The sequence below is a fragment of the Procambarus clarkii genome, chromosome 18 (assembly GCF_040958095.1).
Source record: "Procambarus clarkii isolate CNS0578487 chromosome 18, FALCON_Pclarkii_2.0, whole genome shotgun sequence".
Taxonomy (NCBI): domain Eukaryota; kingdom Metazoa; phylum Arthropoda; class Malacostraca; order Decapoda; family Cambaridae; genus Procambarus; species Procambarus clarkii.
The window spans coordinates 16802545-16822145 of record NC_091167.1 but is presented as its reverse complement, the minus strand read 5'-3'; the positions used below and the strand labels follow the sequence as shown (position 1 = coordinate 16822145).

The 19601-nt window shown below is 42.4% G+C and overlaps 1 protein-coding gene across 5 annotated transcripts in view; it reads left to right on the top strand.

The window, feature by feature from the left end:
* The window catches only part of Rcd1 (Reduction in Cnn dots 1), a 75174-nt gene extending 55671 nt beyond the window's left edge, over positions 1 to 19503 (top strand). The window contains exons 16-20 of one of the 5 annotated variants that reach the window (XM_045736952.2): positions 1935 to 2256; positions 3067 to 3161; positions 9726 to 9902; positions 13070 to 13301; positions 17785 to 19503. In XM_045736952.2, coding sequence (XP_045592908.1) covers positions 1935 to 2256; positions 3067 to 3161; positions 9726 to 9902; positions 13070 to 13301; positions 17785 to 18965 — 2007 coding nt within the window. In that variant the 3' untranslated portion in view covers positions 18966 to 19503. Of the gene's footprint in view, positions 1 to 1934; positions 2257 to 3066; positions 3162 to 9725; positions 9903 to 13069; positions 13302 to 17781 lie in introns of all 5 variants that reach the window. The other 4 variants (XM_069326295.1, XM_045736951.2, XM_045736953.2 and 1 more) reach the window with 4 other exon arrangements.
* The last annotated feature ends 98 nt before the right edge of the window (positions 19504 to 19601 follow it).

Sequence of the window (19601 nt, the reverse complement as noted above, 5' to 3'; positions counted from 1 at the left end):
AAGGAACTGAATCTAACACTTCCTTAGAGGAGAGAAGGACCAGTGGACTACAGTGGAAAACTGACAAGGTGGACACGGTCAGTCTTCTCTCTGAGAAAATAGGTGAAGACGACATAGGTTAAAGTTACACAAATAAAATGGGCCAGAAAAATGTTAAATGCACTCATATGCTACACATGTAGTAAACAAGTAGCATCTCCACTTCAAAGGCTGCCTCAATCTGGCTACTTCAAAAGCCCATTGGGGTTAGGGTGACATCTGATATATGGTTCGCTGCTGGTGTCACATTCTTAAAGAATTCATTTGGTTCCTTGATCTTCAATGTGTTCAGGGGTTCACTGAAAACAGAATACTACTGAAACCTCAGCATTTCACTCATTTCTTTGTTGTCATCTGTGAAAGTTCCATCACCCTTATGCAAGGGCCCAATGCTGGATGCCATTTTTGTTCTAGGTTTTGCATAGGAGAAAAAGTATTTTGGGTTCTTCTCTATTTCACTTATGGTCTTTTGCTCTCTTTGCCTCTCTTTGATCTTGTATGATTCTTTCCGCTTAAGCTCGATCATTTGTATTTCCCTACATAGCCTTCCTCGTCATTGTTGGGATAGTGGAGCAGTTGAGGTGTTCTGCTATTTGTTGTTTTTAACAAAGTACAATTAATAAATAGCCTTAGGTTGAGGACATACATACATACATACATACATACATACATACATACATACATACATACATACATACATACATACATACATACATACATACATACTTATATATATATATATATATATATAATATATATATAATATATATATATATATATATATATATATATATATATATATATATATATATATATATATATATATATATATATATATATATATAAATAAAACACTTGGTTATATATTTTTAAACTATAGTTGCAATTCTTTGCAACGTTGAAAATGTTAAAATGTTACTTAATTTGATATGTGCATTGTTTACCAAACTGTATAGACAGTGTTAACCAAGTTCTGCAGCTGTTTTTGCATTTAATGCCAGAAAGTGCAAATAATAGTTTAAACTTGAGTAAAGTTGTAGTGACAAGTATTTAGAAGTAAACAGTGGAGATGAATTTGGTGAATAAATACTAATAAAATGACAGTGTCCATGGTTAATTTACAGCACGTTTTCTAGTGACCTCTGGGTAAAACATCTTCAAATATATAAATACTGAATATACACATGTAACCAGTCTTAAGTACTCACTTAAATATTAAGGAGGATTTTCCTTAATACTAAAAGAAAACAATTATTACACACAGAAATCACAATAGCGTGATGCATCAAATGAACAAATCTGTACTGAAGTAAGGGAGAAGAGGTAGAACATTTGGTTGACAGAACCCGAGTGCACGGGGAAATTGTGTAAAGCCCCGGACTGTGCTTCGGAAAAGCTGTGGGAGCCTTGTGAGGGCAGTAGCACTCCAGGTTGCAATTCTTAAACCATGTCGTGGCACAGTCGACGAAGGCGCATCTAGGATCATCCCGGACAGAGGTTCGAATCCTCGTCACGGCCCTTGTGAATTTGTTAAAATAATTATTATTGTTTGGCAAGCCTCGGGCACATACTTTACATGGATAGAATATGCTGGTAAATGTGCTCAGTAGATGACTTTGTCAAAATAGGTTTATCTCATTAAGCTAACTGCTTGTTGTAGTTGCAGTAGTGTTGGGTAAGGAACCCACAGTTGTGAGGCGGTAATTATTTAGTAGCATGTAGGAATGTAGGCACTGGTGCACTGTGAAAGATGAAAATTACTAGGAGTATTAATAATTGTGTGGCAATGTGCATGTTGCACTGGAGTGGTTGAGGGTGCACAACTTGCTTGCATTTGCTTCTCTTATTGTTAGCATCCTTTTCTTCCTGCATGCTTTTTCTTTTTCCCATGCCAGCAGGCAACAGTAGAAGGCACCACACAGGACCAACTGTCTCCCTCCACCTCCCCTGTACTGTGCTCCATCCCATCACCCATATCGTCGTCTGTGACCACCATTCCGCTCGGATCTCTGGCTCCGCTCTCACGTCAGAAATACCAGAGGATCCTGAATCTGCCGGGAGTACGGCAGTCCTCGTCCTCTGACGGCCTCCACTTGACAACTACTGCAGCTGCAAAGGACACCACATTTACCACAACCACCTTTCACACTACTTCTGCAGGTCTTGCAAGTCTTTCTCAAGAGATGACTTCAACAATATCGTCTTCACACTCTGGTGGTGGGTTGATTGATCATTTTAAGGTGCCTTACCCTAGACGAGCACCAAGAACTCATTGCAGAAAATCCAAATTGAACTGTAATAATTTGTTTAAATTCAAACCTAAGCCCACCACAATACAGAGTAACTCTGCCCTTCATATAGGCTCAGCCAAAGTCAGATGCAGCAGTTATTAAATTAGTTAACTTGTTAATATGAGAGGGAGTTTTTCAGATACTCTTGAATACTGTGAATTACATAAGAGTATGACTGGTTTGAACAAGTTATCATTGCTCTCAAAAGATAAGTAGCTAATTAAAAGTTTAATTAACAGTATTCAGGCTGTAGTTGACATTTTGAAAGTAGAGTATTGGTAAGAATAATATTGTGAACAATGGTTTTTCAGAACTATACGAGCAAAATAATAATCAGGATGATCAAGTTGTTGTGACTGATCATGACAGACAGATCATATTGGCTATTGGGAGGATCTTCATTAATCAAGGATGAACCTAGTTGTTATATGAATGATAGGTGTTTTAAGGGGTAATGAAAGGGGCAGTAGAAAGTTTAATAACATTAGAGTATTATCTGCCTTGAAAGGTCATTACATTGATTACATAGATGGTTGGATGTGAAGCCAGAGGCTTGAGCACCACAGCACTGATAATACACCTGCGATGAGTTATGAAGCCATTGATCAGCAAAGGTCAGGTGTGGAGGTTGATGTTATTTGGAATCCTTCGACAAACTGCCATAATGAAGGAAATAGGGCTGCATCAGGCAGTGATGGCATGTCTAATGATATATTTTCCTACCCTCATCAATCAGAAGCCTCAACTTCCGAGTCCATTGGCATCACTACTTCCTCTCCTACCCTTGTGTCGAGCTCCAACGGAAGTCCAATTCTGCGTCAGAGACTTTGTGTAAGTGAGCCAACTAGTCTGTGTTTGGCTTGTGTAAGAGGTTGTGGTTGTTTGTGCCAGGTGCATGTGGAGGTGTCCCCATGTGCTTCTTACACTCCCCAAAATAACCACTTGGAAGTCTCTTCTAATATACAAGTGGGAGTAGGGTATTAACATTCATAATTTAGTGTTGGTGCTTCTAGTTTAATACATAGAAATGTGGATTTTCTTAATGATGACAGCTTTGACTTTCAATGGGCTGATTTGATTGGAAACTGGTCCAAAAGCTTTCCATTCCTTAGTAAATGATATAGGTGAGGCCTTTAAAAATTTAGGTGAGACTGCTTCATCAGTTGGAGGTTCCTGCCCTTTCTTCTGCTTGTACACTAAATAATAATACATCTGACTGTCTTTTCTGCTCCTCTTCCCTTTCTGCTAGCTGCTCTGGTAAGACTACAAATATAAATTTTTGATCACCCAAGATGGTAACCCTAGAGCCAGTGACAGGTGTTGACCCAAGAGTAACAAAGGTAAACATCTCGCCGGCAGATTTCATGAACTCGGGTAGCAGATTCCAGCGGTTGCCAATTACTCCTCAGGAGTTGATCCAAAATGCCACTGCATATGATATTCAGGTCATAGACATGACTCTGATCCTTTGGAAAGTGTCAGTCTCCATCATTTAGGCAAGAAGGACTTGATACACTTTCTGGAACTAATAAAGATGGTATGGAAAAAGAAGAACTGGGAAATGTAGCGTTAAATTCAACACTTGGAACAGATGTCACTAAACCATTTTATAAGGCCTGTTTGAAATTTAATCCTGAATACCATTGGAAGAATTTAAAAGGGAATATTAAAATGCTTAGCTCAAGTTTTTCAAAGGGAAAGTCTAATAACATAAACTTCAATAAGAATGTCTCAAAACAACAACAAAAATGTTGTACAAAGACTCTTCCCCAAACATCAGCAATAGTTTTCAGAAAATGTTTTTGAAAGCTAAAAAATGCATCATCCCAAAAAACATTGAAGAGTGTGCTCGTCACTGACCTGACAAACAAAAATGATCAGGTAAGAAATGTGCCGGGAAGGAAATGTACTGAAAGGGAAGACTGGATCAAGATATATCTGAAAGCAGCAAGTCGTGAAAGTGACATAATCGGTACTAACTCTCGTCATCTCTCACTAAGAAAGTCGGTGAAAGAATTTTATGAGAATCCTGAGTTTGGTGTTATTGAGTTTCTTAGCTCGCAGATCTTTGCCAGTGAAAAGTCTTAATTTGGTTGTATTGTTGCAAAAGACAACCTGACAATACAAGTTAGGAAAATCATGTGAACAAACAACATACCAGGATCAAGAGACAATTTCAATTAAAACAGTAGCAGGTGTGCATTTTAAATTGAAGTATTTAGCACCCAGAACTGCTTCCATTGGAAAGAATTTTCCACATTTTTCTAATTCTGTAAAGGTGATTAAAGTAACAACTAATGGCATTGACAGATTTGATCATCATCCAAATACTGTACTGCCATTACAAAGCTTCTCATACAGCATAAATATTTTATTTAATAAAGTAAAAGATAATGAAAAGCCTCAGTCGTCAGTGTTAGGGTTGGTAGTTGATACCAGTCATCACAAAACTTGTATCAATAAACAAAAAATATTTAATGAATTACAGAGCTGTACATTGTCCATAAACTGTCTGAATACAGTACCCCATAATTCTTCCATGCAATCGATTATTAAATGTACAAGACTAGAAGAACAGAAAAGAAGGAAAGGAAAGGGGGTTTCCATGTTATCAGGCCAGAGCCCCATAGGTGGCTCATGCTATACAGTAATTACCTAAGTGTAGTTACAGGATGTGAGGTACGCTCGTGGTGTCCCGTCTTCCCACCACTCTTTGTCGTGTAACGTTTTGAAATTACAGTACTGACGGTCTTGGCCTCCACCACCACCTCGCCTAACTTGTTCCAACCGTCTACCACTCTGTGAAAGTGAGTTTTCTCATATATTTTTGGCATCTTTGTTTTGTTAGTGTAAATCTATGACCTCTTGTTCTTGAAGTTCTAGGAATAGGGAGTTCTTCCCCTATCAGTTTTATCGATTCCAGTTACTATTTTGTACGTAGTGATCATATTGCCTATTTTTCTTCTATCTACTACTAGTTTTGGCATATTTAATGCCTCTAACCTCTCCTCGTAGCTCTTGTCCTTCAGTTCTGGGAGCCACTTAGTGGCATGTCTTTGCACCCTTCCCAATTTGTTGATGTGCTTCCTAAGATATGGGCACCATACAACCGCTGCATATTCCAGCTTTGGTCATTCTTCTTGAGGTTATCTCGATGATTTCGAGGCTTAGCGTTGCCGCGACCAAATCCTCGACCAGGCCTTCTTTTCGTTACACACCCCCAGGACGCAGCCCATAGCAGCTGTCTTACTCCCAGGTACCTATTTACTGCTAGGTGAACAGGTGCATCAGGGTGAAAGAAACTGCCCATTTGTTTCCGACTTTAGTGGCATGTTTAATGACTCTAGTCTCTCCTCGTAACTCTTATTTTTCAGTTCTGGAAGCCATTTTTTAGCATGCCGTTGTGCCTTTTCCAGTTTATTTAGGTGCTTGAGATTTGGGCACCATACAACTGCTGCATATTACAATTTTGGCTTCACAAAAGTCACGAACATTTTCTTTAGTATTTCACCATCAATATAATTAAAAGCAAGTCTGAAGTTGAAAAGCAACACATAGGCTCCTCTCACAATGTTTTTTGTGTGTTCCTCTGGCAACAGCTTACTATCCAAAATAACCCCCTAGGTCTCGTTCTTTATTAGTTCTGTAATTCCTTTCCACATAATTTGTAAGTTGTGTGTGGCCTATTTTCTCCAATTTCACATTCCATAACATGGCATTTATTGACATTGAATTCCATTTGCCACAATGCTCCAAGCACTTATTTTATTTAGATCAATTTGAAAGACATTATTCTGTATTCCTTCTGGTAGATCGTTTATGTAGACGATGAACTTGTGCGAGAACTGAGCCCTGTGGTACTCCGCTAGTAACACTCCTCCAGTCAGATATACTGTATTTTCTCTGATTACTGCCCTCATCTGTCTGTTAGTTAGAAAATTTTTCATCCATGTCTGAAGTCTCTCTTTCATCCCTCCAGCATGTTTCTGGTGGGAGTCCCTTCGGCTCCCTGGAGCTATCCAGGCTGTTGTGTGTGTCATTAGACTTTGGCATCAGTCAGTGTGAATGGAATTCTAGGCCTACCATGGACCACGAACCAGAACCTGGTCCCCTTAGAGGCACGAGGAGCAATGGTCTATAGAAATGCACATTTGGAGCCTTCTATATCTGCCATCGACTGGGACAGACACCCAGAAAGGTAAGCATCTCAAAACAAACCTCTATCCTGGTTAAAATGACTAAAATAGACAAACGAGTAGACAGAACTCTCCAAATGAAAATGGGCAAACAAGCATGACGTCACACAAGCTGTGCCGCATGTCTGCGCTGCTCCCCCCCTCCCCGGGAGGGGGAGCCTCAGACCCCTGCAACGGCGAATCACCCTGCAGTTCCTCGGCTGATGTGATGTGGCATAGTTGTGTGGTTCCAGATTCTCTGTGTTGTGCTGTGCCTTGGGTCCAGTACTGCTTTTACAGTGGCATGCGAGCTGGGAGTGATATTCACAGGTACTCGAGCTGCATGTGCTTAGGGTTTCCTTCCCTAAGTGCCCTGTAAGTACCATCCTCGGAGTTATGGGTTCTCTTCCACAAGTCACCTTGGGGTCTACCTCTGTTGACTTTTTGCAGCTCGACGATTGACCACCCCAAGTGTGTTGGAGGCTTTCCGCCCTTGTTTACCTTGGGATAAATGGTAGTTTTGCACTGGTAGGGGCACAAGGTTCTGCGCTGCTAGTTTTCACCTATAACAGTGGCCGGCTCTGTTCCTCCTGAGTATGTTTTCCTCTTGCGTGGTTTTTATTTTTATTTTTATTTTTGTTTGGTGGGAGTTTGCCGTTGTGTCCCTTACCTCCTATTATATTAGGGTTTGACCTTCTGTTTTCAGTGGTACCTCCTGCTTGGCCCCCTGTGAGTGGACACGTCCCAGGGGTTCAGCTTTAGCAGGTTGTTTGGCAGCTTTGGATGCCGGTTAGCAGTACCCTGCCTGGGCTTACCCTTTGCGATACCAGTCTAAGGCCCTAGGAAACCCCGCGGGGGTGCACGGGGTCCAATGGATGCAACCCCTGGGTCCCCTCTCACTTTGTGCGAGTTTCAGGGTTGCTCTGTTTCCTTGTCTCAGGGAAACACTCATGTTTTTTGCCTCCGTCATGCTGCCTGTTGGATTGGTGACACCTTCGACCCCGAGTACTGTGAACACTGTTGTTTGTGGCACAATTCACCCAATCAGATGATGATGATATTCGGGTGCAGGTTACTAGGGTATTGCATGCTAGGTTTTGGTTGCTGCAACATACTAGGTTGGTTGCTTCCCCGGATTTGAGGCTGCCCCGCTTTGCTTATAGGGACCCGGACTTTGGGGTGTTGGTTGTTTCGGCCTTGATTCAGTCAGCACCCCCTCGTTCTTTCCCTGCGTCTGAGGGCTTATGGGGTCGGGGCAGAGCTTAGAGGTTTCTGAGACTCTGGCGGTTTTGGGGGTTGCCCCTTCTTGGGTGTTTGTCCACAGTTGTTCCGGCAATATTTCTTATATTCTCTGGGAGGATGTTGAACAACCGTGGACCTCTGATGTTTATAGTGTTCTCTGATTGTGCTTATGGCACCCCTGCTCTTCACTGGTTCTGCATTTTCTTCCATATCGTTCACTCCAGTATTCGAGTCTGTTCCTCCAGCCGTAGCACCAGGGACTGACCAGTGGGCCCCTTCTCTTCCCACTTTGTCGGCCGCCCTAGCTTTTTCTTGTGAGGCCGGGGCTTTGGAGGATGACTCGCCCCAGGGGGCCTGATGTGGAGGTTCCCGGGGTTGGGGAGGAGCTGACTTGGGGGCCTTGGTCCCCGTTGGACCCCGCCTGGGTTTTCCGACCCTCAGAGCAGGGCCTACTGTTACAAGGAGTGGGGTTTTCCTTTTTCCCCCTCTGCATACGGGTTGGATTAGGGTTCGGTTCCGTCTTTCCGGAGGTTTTCGGCTTCCCGTGTCTCGCCTACTGAGGTGCTGGCGGTCATTGCGGCTTACCACCTGCATGACCTGGAATATGCCTCTATAATGGATTCGTCTTCCTTCAGGTTTGGGTCATCATCTCCATGCTGGGTTCGTTACGAAGTTCCGGAGTCGTCCTGGCTAGCAGACTACCCATTGTTGTCATTGAATGCTTAGAGCGCTTTCTGTCATACCTGCACACTTGAGTGACGCAAGGCGTTGACTGTGGTCCAGGTTTACCTGGGGGATGACTTTGAGCACTTTAATGAGTGCTTGTTCGCCCCTGCCCTTCTGTGGGATGTGGGCACGATTCACCTTCACGTGCAGGTTCCTTCCCTGTCAGCTGTGCTTGTTGCTGAGAACTTGTGCGCTCGTGGCTTGCTGGCTTCGGTCTTTCGTTTCTTTTTCCCCTGGAGCTGTCTTCAGATTGGCTTGCGGAGGATGTAGAGGCGCTTGGGGCCGTTCCTGGGTCTGGTACCTTGGTCTCGGCTGCTCGTGCGTCATCTGCGCATGATGTTTGCGCCGATCCTGCGGGTTGCGCTGTCGCTGTTTTTTGCTGCATGTCTCGCGCGTCGGCAGGTTGTGCTTGCTTCCTCCATGGAATCCACTTGGGCTCTGGCTCTTAGGTTGTCTTCGCCCTTTTGTGCCCTCCCTGGTATCCCTTTGGTCAGCAGTTTTTTGTGTGTTTTGACATCCATCTCAGAACTAAGGTGTTGTGGCCGGCGTGAGGGGTCTGGGGCTCCCCCCTTCCCGCTCTCGGGGAGAGGGAAGCTGTGCAGATGGCGGCCCAGCGTCTGGTGACGTCATGGTCATTTGCTTGTTTCCATTTGGAAAATTCTGTCCACACATTTGACTTTCAATAATAGTTTTAACTAGAGTAGGGGGTTTGTTTTGGGACGCTAACCTTTCTGGATGCCTGACCCGCTCGTTGGCTGACATAGTGCTCCATAACCACATGTGCATTTCTAAAGGCCATTGCTCCTTGTGCCTCTCTGAGGGGGCCAGTTTCTGGCTCGTGGTCCCCAGTACGTCTAGAACTCCATTCACATTGACTGATACCAAAGTGTAATATATCCATATCAGCCTGGATAGCTCTGGGGTGCCTCCGGGATTCACCCAGAGTAATGAAACAAATGGCGTTTCATTATATTCAATGCTGGGTTTTTTCCAGGTGGCTACATAGTCTCCCTGACTTGGTGCCTTCTTTTGATAATTACTTACTGTTTCAAGGTGGTAACGTTACACAGATAACATTACCTGTGTAATGGTAATTACCTTTTATCTGTGTAAAGCCTTCCAGGCATTTTACCAATGATCTTCATGCTCCTGCAGTATTTCCTCTACAGTCGGTCAGTTCTTGCCTACACTCGGTGCATATTTGTACTGTAATTTAGATAGATAGTTTCACTGTATGTTTACTGCTCCCCAGGACACAGCTAGTGGCAGCAGCAGAATAACAACTGGACTTGTGCTGGGTAACCTGTCAGGAAAGCTATTAAAAGAATCTCCGCCTATGTTCTCTCCGGCCACTTTACCTTCAGCGGGCACACTGGCAACTGTTGTCACCACTACTTCAACTAACACTGCAGATCTTCAGGCCAGGAAGGTAACAACTATTCTTTTTGTTCTGAGCAAAGCTGTAGGCTCAAGGTTTATAGTTGCTTACTAGGAAATCTTCAGGCTTTTTGCATAGGATTGGCTCTATTTATTTATCTTTTCAGTGCATTCCTCTTGATCACCCATACAGAGTATTACCTTATATTTCTCCAACTCATTTGTGTTTCCAACTTCCACCAATGTGGTAGTGGTGTTGATAGTAATAAAGTGGTGGTGGCAGTGTTGATAGTAATGAAGTGGTGGTGGCAGTGTTGATAGTAATGAAGTGGTGGTCACAGTGTTGATAGTAATGAAGTGGTGGTCACAGTGTTGATAGTAATGAAGTGGTGGTCACAGTGTTGATAGTAATGAAGTGGTGGTCACAGTGTTGATAGTAATAAAGTGGTGGTGAAGATAGTGATAATAGTGGTGGTGGTAGTGACAGTAACCCTGCAAACACACAACTTAACAGTCCCTATTGTTGCTATGTTACAACTTGGTACAAAGTTGCTACATCCTGTTATAAAGTTTGTATGACACGTTAGAAAGTTGTTACAACTTGTTTGCACGTTGTAGCAACCTCATAGTCTTGTCGTGTGTTTGGCAGGAATGAAGTGATTGTAGTCATGTTGATAGTATTGTAATTACCTAAGCATTTACAAGATGAGAGCTATACTGGTGGTGTCCTGTCTTCCCAGTAATCTTGTCACATAACGCTTCGAAACTACTGACGGTTTTGGCCTCCACCACCACTTAGCCTAATTAGTTCCAGTCATCTACCACTGTTTGTGAAAGAATTTTCTTGTATTTCTTTGTCAGCTTTGTTTAGTTTAAATATATAACCTCTTGTTTTTGAAGTTCCAGATCTCGGGAATTCTTCTCTATCGGTTTTATCGATTCCTGTTAGTTTTGTATGTAGTGATCATATCGCCTCTTTCTCTTCTATCTTCTGCTTGTGGCATATTTAATGCCTCTAACCTCTCCATGTAGCTCTTGCTCTTCAATTCCGGAGCCATTTTCTTGCATGTCTACATTTTTTCCAGCTTGTTGATGTGCTTACTAAGATATGGGCAACATACAACTGCTGAATATTACAACATTGCTCTAACAAAAGTTGTGAACAATTTCTTTAGTATTTCATCATCTGTGTACAATACTGTATTTAAAAGCAAACCTGAAATTGAAAAGTGTAGCATAGGCTCCTCGTATGATGTTCTTTATGTGGTCCCTAGGTGATAGATTCCTACCTAGAACCCCCCCCCCCATATCTCTCTCTCTCTTTTTTTTCCATGGTTGTTCCGACAATATTTCTTATGCTCGCTGGGAGGATATTGAACAACCGTGGACCTCTGATGTTTACACAGTGTTCTCTGATTGTGCCTATGGCACTCCTGCTCTTCTGCATTTTCTTCCATATCGTTCACTCCAGTATGGTATTTTACTGTGTAGATTTTATATCCTGGTCCTCCATGCCGTGCATGGTGGTGATGGATGGAGGAGCCCTACCTTCCTCCTTCCCTCACAAGCGTGGTGAGAAAAGTCTAAATTTCGCTTGCTTGGTTTCAATATTGATCATATGTACAATTTTGATACCAAAAAACTATTGTACAATGTTAGTGTCAGTCATTAATATCTATTTTTGTGTGTGCTGTAGTTTTGAGTTAAATGTTTAAGATACGAGTCAATTGAGAGATTTTACTGTCAATTATTGATTTATCAGTCCTGTAATTTGCAGTTTTTTTTTTATTTACAAGATATGTCATTACAGCAATCATAATGCTGCACATTGCAATAAAATGCTTCCAAGCAATAATTCAATTGAGAGATGTTATTGTCAATTATCTCTACTGCAATTTGCCTTTTTTATTAGCAAGATGTCATATTGGAGCAATCATAATGCTGAAGATTGTAATAAATATTAAAAGAACATTTCCATTTGAGTGAAATTTGATGACACACGGTGTAGCTTCACCATCAGCTGACTGGCATTAGTGACGAGCTGAGTGTGTTGTGGTGGTGGAGTGGGGAGGTGGTGGTGGTGGCTTTCCTCCCTCTCGCAACCCTCCGCCCTCACCAGTGTGTCGAGAAGATTGGATTATTTCCCGTGTTTGGATTCAACAAGACTTGTTATATGTAATTTTTATAGAAATGTTATTGCAGCTGATTGCTCTATCAGATGCTATGGTTAAAAGGAAACATTTATAATATTTTTGTCCTTGAATATTGATATAAAGACTGATAGTTTATGTAAGCCCCGGCCATTATGTAATGTTTCCACCCACCAATAATTGTCAAATAGTTATTTGTTTGCCAATAATTGCTTTATTTTATGCCATAGTCAAAATGATAAAATATATAATAAATAGATTTTTTGGTGATAGTTTTGATTAATGCAGACTTGAAGAAATATGGATTATGATGCATTTGTACTTACCTAGTATACTTAAAGGTTATTTCTAGATATTTCACTATACAACTCTCCTGGTAAGTCTGAGACTTTTATATGCATTATAGTAGATGTACGGCCTCCCCCATCTTGTTGTCTGTCCTGGGACTCAGGAGCTGCCTGGGGACTGATGGCTTGGACAACCTCCCTGGCCATGGCCATGTGTGCCATATAGTTCAGTGAGTGAAAACACTGTACAGGTCCTGTACTGTACTACATCAACTCAAGCTAAGATTAAAAAAAAAATAATAATAATGACCCAAGACAATTGCAACATTTACAATCCTGACAACTATGTACACATTTGTTAGTTCCAATCCCTAAAAAAAAAGTAAAATATTAAGAGAAAGTGCTAAGCCAGTGTGACTATGTAGCACTTGGAATGAATTTGAGGACAAAGTATCTAGGATAGGCGGGAGGGTAGGAATAATGCCCAACTCCCTGGAGCATCGGGGGCTCGAACACTGACCTGCATGAAGCGAGGCAGTCGCTGTACCGACCACTCCAAGTGGTTGGACTTCCAGTCACTGGTTACTCTACCCCACTACTAGATGGCAGAACCTGCAAACCAAGGCTCCAGCCAGCTCACTACCTCATTCATTTCTGTACTAAATTAGACTTGATGACGTGTGCCAAAAAAAAAAAAAAAAAGTTAAAATACAAGAGCATTGTAGATTACACAGGAATAGAATAATAAGCATAAAAATAACAAAATTGATTTTTCACTCTAGATTATGGGCAGTACTATTGTGACACCAGTGGGCTGGAATAAAAAAGGTCGTCCAGCTACAAAATCGCAGCCTTTGATGCATACCTTAACAGCCACCAAAGTGGGTGGGGTTGAGGCACAAGGAGCACGCCTGGGTAAGCCTGTGATGAACAAGGTGGCCACACCTCTCACTACTCCTATATTGCTTTCAACCAATGATGCTGCTACTGAAACTCACATTGCTGCTGTTAAAGGTGAGGGGCTATATTTATATTTATCATGTATTTTCAAAAAGTTAGATTACCCATAAATTACTTGCCAGGAAAAGCTCCTTTTAACAGAGAGGTCACGTGACAAAGTTATACATTAGCTATGTAAATTGTGCACATGCTTAGTGAATATGGAACTAAACATACGATAGAACAAAATCAGAAAATAGAATCCCTGCATGAGGAAAAAAGTTAGCAATGAATGCAAACAATTACTGGATAACACTGAGCTTGATACATCTGTAGTTTTAAGAATACAGTACTTCCCTCTTAGTGGTATAGTACTTGTATGAGCAGAAACAACAACAGTCAATAATTGAATAGACTGGGCTCAATCTTTTAATCTAATTATTGTAAAGCAGAGTTAAAAATCCAGCGTCGAATGCGATGAAATGCCAATTTCTGGGTGTGCCCCGATGGCTTCCTGCAGCTACTATCACTGATAGCGTGCCAACTGCTAGGTTGTATCAGCTACAGAGTTCTTATACACTTACTGGGGAGCCATGTGCCAGAACCTGTCCCACTCAGAAGTGCAGGGAATGGTGCAAGCATTAATTCATGCCACCACCAGGGAAGGCACGCAGAAAGCCAGCAAGACAAAACTGCTGGCTTAAATAGAGACTGGTTATGAGAAATGCTGAAAGAACTCTCAGAACTATGTAAACAAACTATTAAAATCTATCCAAACTAGTACAAGTTCATTCACTCCGTTTCCCATACTCGTTTGAGGGGAACCTTGAGGTTACCTTGAGGTGCTTCCGGGGCTTAGCATCCCCGCGGCCCGGTCGTCGACCAGGCCTCCTGGTTGCTGGACTGATCAACCAGGCTGTTAGACGCGGCTGCTCGCAGCCTGACGTATGAGTCGGGAAGGAGTGAGGTAGATCATGGTCAGGAGGCAACACCATCTTCAGTTCTATGGCAGATGTAACCAACTTCCTAATGACCCAGAGGGAGGGAGGGTGTCAGGGAGCCACCAGGGCTCGCGCAGAAATTGGAGTTTCATTACGCTGGTTTTTTGGAGGGAAAGCACACGTGGCTCCTTCAAGCTTACTACCCATGGAGAAAAAACAAATTGGCACTGACCAGGGAGGAGGAAGCACTGCAGGAATTGAGACAAAGAAGAGACAACCCAATGTCACACAAGGACATCAGGGCCTAGGCACAAGAAACTGAGCCACCAGAACCCAGTGTGACCGCCCAAGTATCAGTGAAATACACTCACCGCAGTGCACGGCATACTCCCCACAACATCTGCACTGTACCCTAAACCTAACAAAGGAGACCAACAACCCTGATCTGCTTGGTGAGTGCTGGTTACAAAACCCCAACCCAGACCTGAGGCATCCCAAATATATCGATCTAGGGTGGAGGAAGGCACCAGGGAACTGAACACCGAAAACCCGAAGAGGAAGCTGGCAATGCAGCAGCCGGCACAAGAGCCTGCACCCCACAACCGCCTACAACATGGTTACCATAAGGGAAGGAAGAGGAGGTGCAGACAGAACAAGGGTAGAAATTACCCAACACCACAATTTTAGAGTCCTAACCACCGTTGGGGCAGCTCTGGGACAACTAACCAGACACAACCCAAACTACTGCAACCTAGAAAAATGAAGAGACACAGTAGTCACTGCCTGAGAAGCCCCATCAAGTGGGCTTCATGGAAAAGCTATATGGGGAGAGCAAATCCCCCACAGGACTCCGGGCCGAAGGTGCTACTGACTCAATAGGAAGCACAGTGGAGGCAGGTGGACTGAATGCCATCATGTGACATGGACGACAAGCAACCCTGAAGCTCGCGCAGGGCAAGAGAAAGATGGGTGGGGATATTGATAGGATCACCAAACCTGCAGAGGATTTCCAAGGCCTGAAAGAATAGACCAAGCAGGACACCCAGGTACTGGGACACTATGCTGGACCTTAAATTGGAGGAAGTTACCGAATCTATACAGACAATAGAATTGAAGTACTAGTATAGAGACTGCATAGCAAGCCAACACAGCAGCTGCTCGTATGGCTGTGAAGGCCTACCTATGCACACTATAATGTAGCATGCAAATACCCAGTGCACCCCAAGCCAGCCAATGACCCCTCCTGGTCCCAAAGGGGCTAATCCCAAATTTGCACACAGACATAACATCACATGAGACCATAAGACATAGCAGGATGTGCAGAATATCCCCATTGAAAAGCAGAGGTGCAATAAGTACTCTAAGAGAAAACTCTTATCAACATCAAAGGCCCGAGACTGTTCAACATGCTTCCACTACACATAAGGGGCATAACTGGCCGACCCCTCACAGTGTTAAAGAGAGAACTCAATAAATACCTCCAAAAGGATACCTGATCAACCAGTCTGTGATTCATATGTCAGGCTGCGAGCAGGTGCGTCCAACAGCCTGGTTGACCAGACCAACCAGGAGGCCTGGTCAGAGACTGGGCCGCTGGGACCCTGAACCCCGGAACCACCGAAAGGCAAGTTAACCCTAGTAAAGGCAGGAAAATTCCAAGACACCTGACTCGCCCTGGGTAAGGGCCACCACATGCAAGGAGAGCCCCTATGGAATGACTCCTAAACAACCAAGGAAAGAGAACTCTGCAGTGCGAGGGCAGCTCAAATGAGCAGGCAGGGAAGATAACCATGTGCACGTGCAGCTCCAAGCACAATTGATGTCCAGGCTCACACAACACTGAACAGTGTACAGGAATGCCCACAAAGGCAAAGACCACCACTTGGCTGCAACAGTAAAACACCGGAGCCCAAACAGCAGAGAAGTGACCAAGCATACACTACACAGCATAGAACTGAAGGTGGTGTAGCTTGTTTACTGCACGCTACCTCCTTCCTTCCCTCAAATGAGTGGGGGAGGTGCGGTGAATGAGCATGTACTAGTTTAGAAAGATTTCAATTTTTTACACAGTTCAGAGAGTTGTTTTGGCATGTCTTGAGGTTGCAGTTTCTATTTAAGTCAGCAGTGGTCTGTTTTGTCTCGCTGACTAGGTGCCTTCCCCATTGGTGGTGTAAATAAATACATGCCACCGCTCCCTGCACCTCTGTGAGGGAGGGCCAGGTTCTGGCAGTGGTCCCTGTCAGACCTATCAGAACTCTGCAGCTGATGCAACCTAGTAGTCGGCAAACATTCAATGATTTTTTCAGGAAGCCACAAGGGGCTCCCCCTAGACAAGTATGTATCTTATTATAAATGAGGTCATGAGGAAGTTCAAAGTAAAAATATTATAATGACAATCTAATGTATAATAGATTGTCATTAATAAATAGCTTTTGTCACAATTGATATTTGAAGATGAGAAGCTTTACAAATGAATGAGAAACCTTACAAATTAATATGGACTAAAGTTCTGATAGAAAGAAGGAAATTGTATGTGAAATACAGTATGTATGAAAGGAATGGTGGATAAGTTTAAATACCTGAGCTGTGGATGACAAAAAAGGAATTTGTACAAGAAGTTAGGAATGGAAAGTGGCTGGTACAATGAAAAAATCCTGGTATACAGAACAAGATTTGGAAGAGATGTACAAAGATGATTGCATGAAGGTATGGGTGTCCTGTCATATGTATAGGTGCAAAATGCTGGTGAAGTATGGATATGAAAAATATTTGGTGCTAATTATAGACTTTACCTTTGTTAACCCAACAGTAATTGGAGACCTGGTGGTAAACTGACTGGCAGATTATGTGCCATATAAAACTAGTAAGGTTTAAAATGAGCTGTGAGAAAGAAACCTGTTAATGAGTCAAATTATTTACTCATGTACCCCATCTATGTAAACAAAAAATTGTACTATAGTATTCATGTTAAAGAAATAAATATCCATTGGCTGGTGAGATGAGTGCATTTGAATGAATATGAGAGGAGTAGAAGGCCAAGATGATAATGGGCAGACATGGTGAGTAAGAAAATTGGGGGAAGACATGGCAGCACTTTGTGGAAAGGCAGTAAATGATTGACAAATCAAGTAAAGCCTGGTACACTGGTCTTATGAAATGTGGTGCAGCTGTGTTGAGTTTGCTAGAATATGGTGGTGATGCTATGTACCCATCCATTACTATACCTTACACACTACAATTTGTAAAAAAAAAAAAAAAAAACTTACAGTATTATTATACTACTTTCTATTTACTCTGTGGAGGCACCATCCCACAGTAGGAATATTACTTAAAAAAAATTCAATTGCATTGCAGGTATCAGTACCCATATGAGAGCAATATATGAATGTTAAATGTGGTTAATGAGCGAATATCATTTTGTCCGTGTTATAGACAAGTAACAATGCATACCTTTCAATGAGTAATAATAATGGATCATTCATTATGAGATATTATAGCTAATAGAATTGCAGTATTGAAAATATTATTGCAGTGCAGAAATGCAAATATTGGTAGACCTTTTAAAATTCTATAAGTTACTTAACATTGACCTTTTCTCCCCACTCCCTTCCAAGTAGGTGGTCCACTCAGCCCTCGAGGAGGTGGGTCTGGGGTGAGGGTCTACTCTGGCAGCCCCAAGACGTCCGCTGCCTCATTTCTCCTTACCAACGTTACATCGTCGTCTAGTGTTCGCATGGCAAGCCCTTCCATGGTTATTACAAACACCATGGGAATGTCCACTGGCTCTGGAACAGTTATTTCAGAAAGTTCCCCTCTGTCTCTGGGTGTTGGATCTGTGGTAGTGAGTGCGGGAGGTGTTAGTGGTGCAGGTAGTGTGCCGAGTAGTGGTCGCAGTAGAGTAATTCTAACTTCCAGCCCTCGCCTGATGCGGCCCATTGTGGCTCATACCAGCCGCACTATTTCTACCACTCGCACTTTAAATACCAGCCGCCCCACGGTGATGCTGGTAACAACACCCAGCCCTATAACTCAAGCATCCTCTACACTCACGACACATACAACCCCTGTAACACTCCCAACCTCTCTGGTCACCCCAACTCTTGTATCTTCTACAACAGTTGCACCTCCGATTACCCTTTTGCAGTCTTCATCCACCTCAACCTCCACTACACCCTCCAGTGTACCAACGGGGGAATTAGCTCTGCTTGTGGCAGCTTCTGAGATGAGCGAAAGAGCAAGAAATATAGTCGCTCCAACAAACAGTGGTTCCAGTACAAGTTCAGATAATAAAACATCCTCAGCAGTAACTAGCACTTCATCAATAACTGCAGTAATATCTAGCACAGAACATAAGCATTTAGCATCAACTAATAACCTGAACATTACTACTGATGATTCTCAAGTATGCCAACTACTAGTTTCTCAATCATCTGTAACTACCAACATTACAGATTCAAACATGCAACAGTTGACATCGACCGTTACCACCCCAACAACTATCACTTGTACTATTACAGATAGTACTTTAACAACTACTACATCGAATACAACCTCGTCTACCACAGCCAGTGCAAGTTCCGTGAATTCCCAATCATCTCGTCACCAAGGTATTGTCACAAGGACCTTTACATTAGCTGGAGGAACAAATTTGCGTGCTAGACGTAGTAGTGGTCCTCTGAGGGATGAGGTGGATGGTAACAGACATAATAAGTCGACCGCTACAGATGCATCTGTTCGTGCATCGGCTTCACGCAAGAATCGTGGTAAAGGCCGCGTAAAGGGCAAGTCAAGTTTGTAGCAAGTCTTTAACATAGTTCCCCCAGAACAGTGATGATCTCTTCCTTTCAGATGAGTGCATGTACACTAATTTTGTTTAAAAGATATGTGCTGTATGGTCTCCCTGGCTTGGTGCCTTCTTTTGATAATTAAAGATAATGGTCATAACATTTTCAAGTGTTACAATCTGAATGTGTAATTTGTCATAATGTACCACTGTTTTATATAATTTATTACTACAAAATATGATAAGACATTATTGTTAACATTACATTTATTGGGTGAGCTCATGTTTTACAGCTGCAATAGTCAATTATTTTACTCCTAAGGTTTACAATTACTTCATATTTTCATCATGCCAAAAAATTTGTGAAGAAATAGGTACCTACCAAAGAGAACATCCGACAGGTAATGCTGATGAACAGTTGTCTGTATGTGAAGTCTACTATTAAAGCCGTAGTATACTTTACATCTGAGCACTGCAGATGGTGTACACATTTGTAATTCAATGCAGGATACATGTACATAGCCATATTTATAAAATAAAAGGATTAGTTTTACAGTACTTTTATTTTTTTCGTCAAATCACAAGTGCTTGTTCTTTGCAATACAGTAATTTTGAAATAAAGGGGCTCGGACCAAAACTGGTCAGATGAAA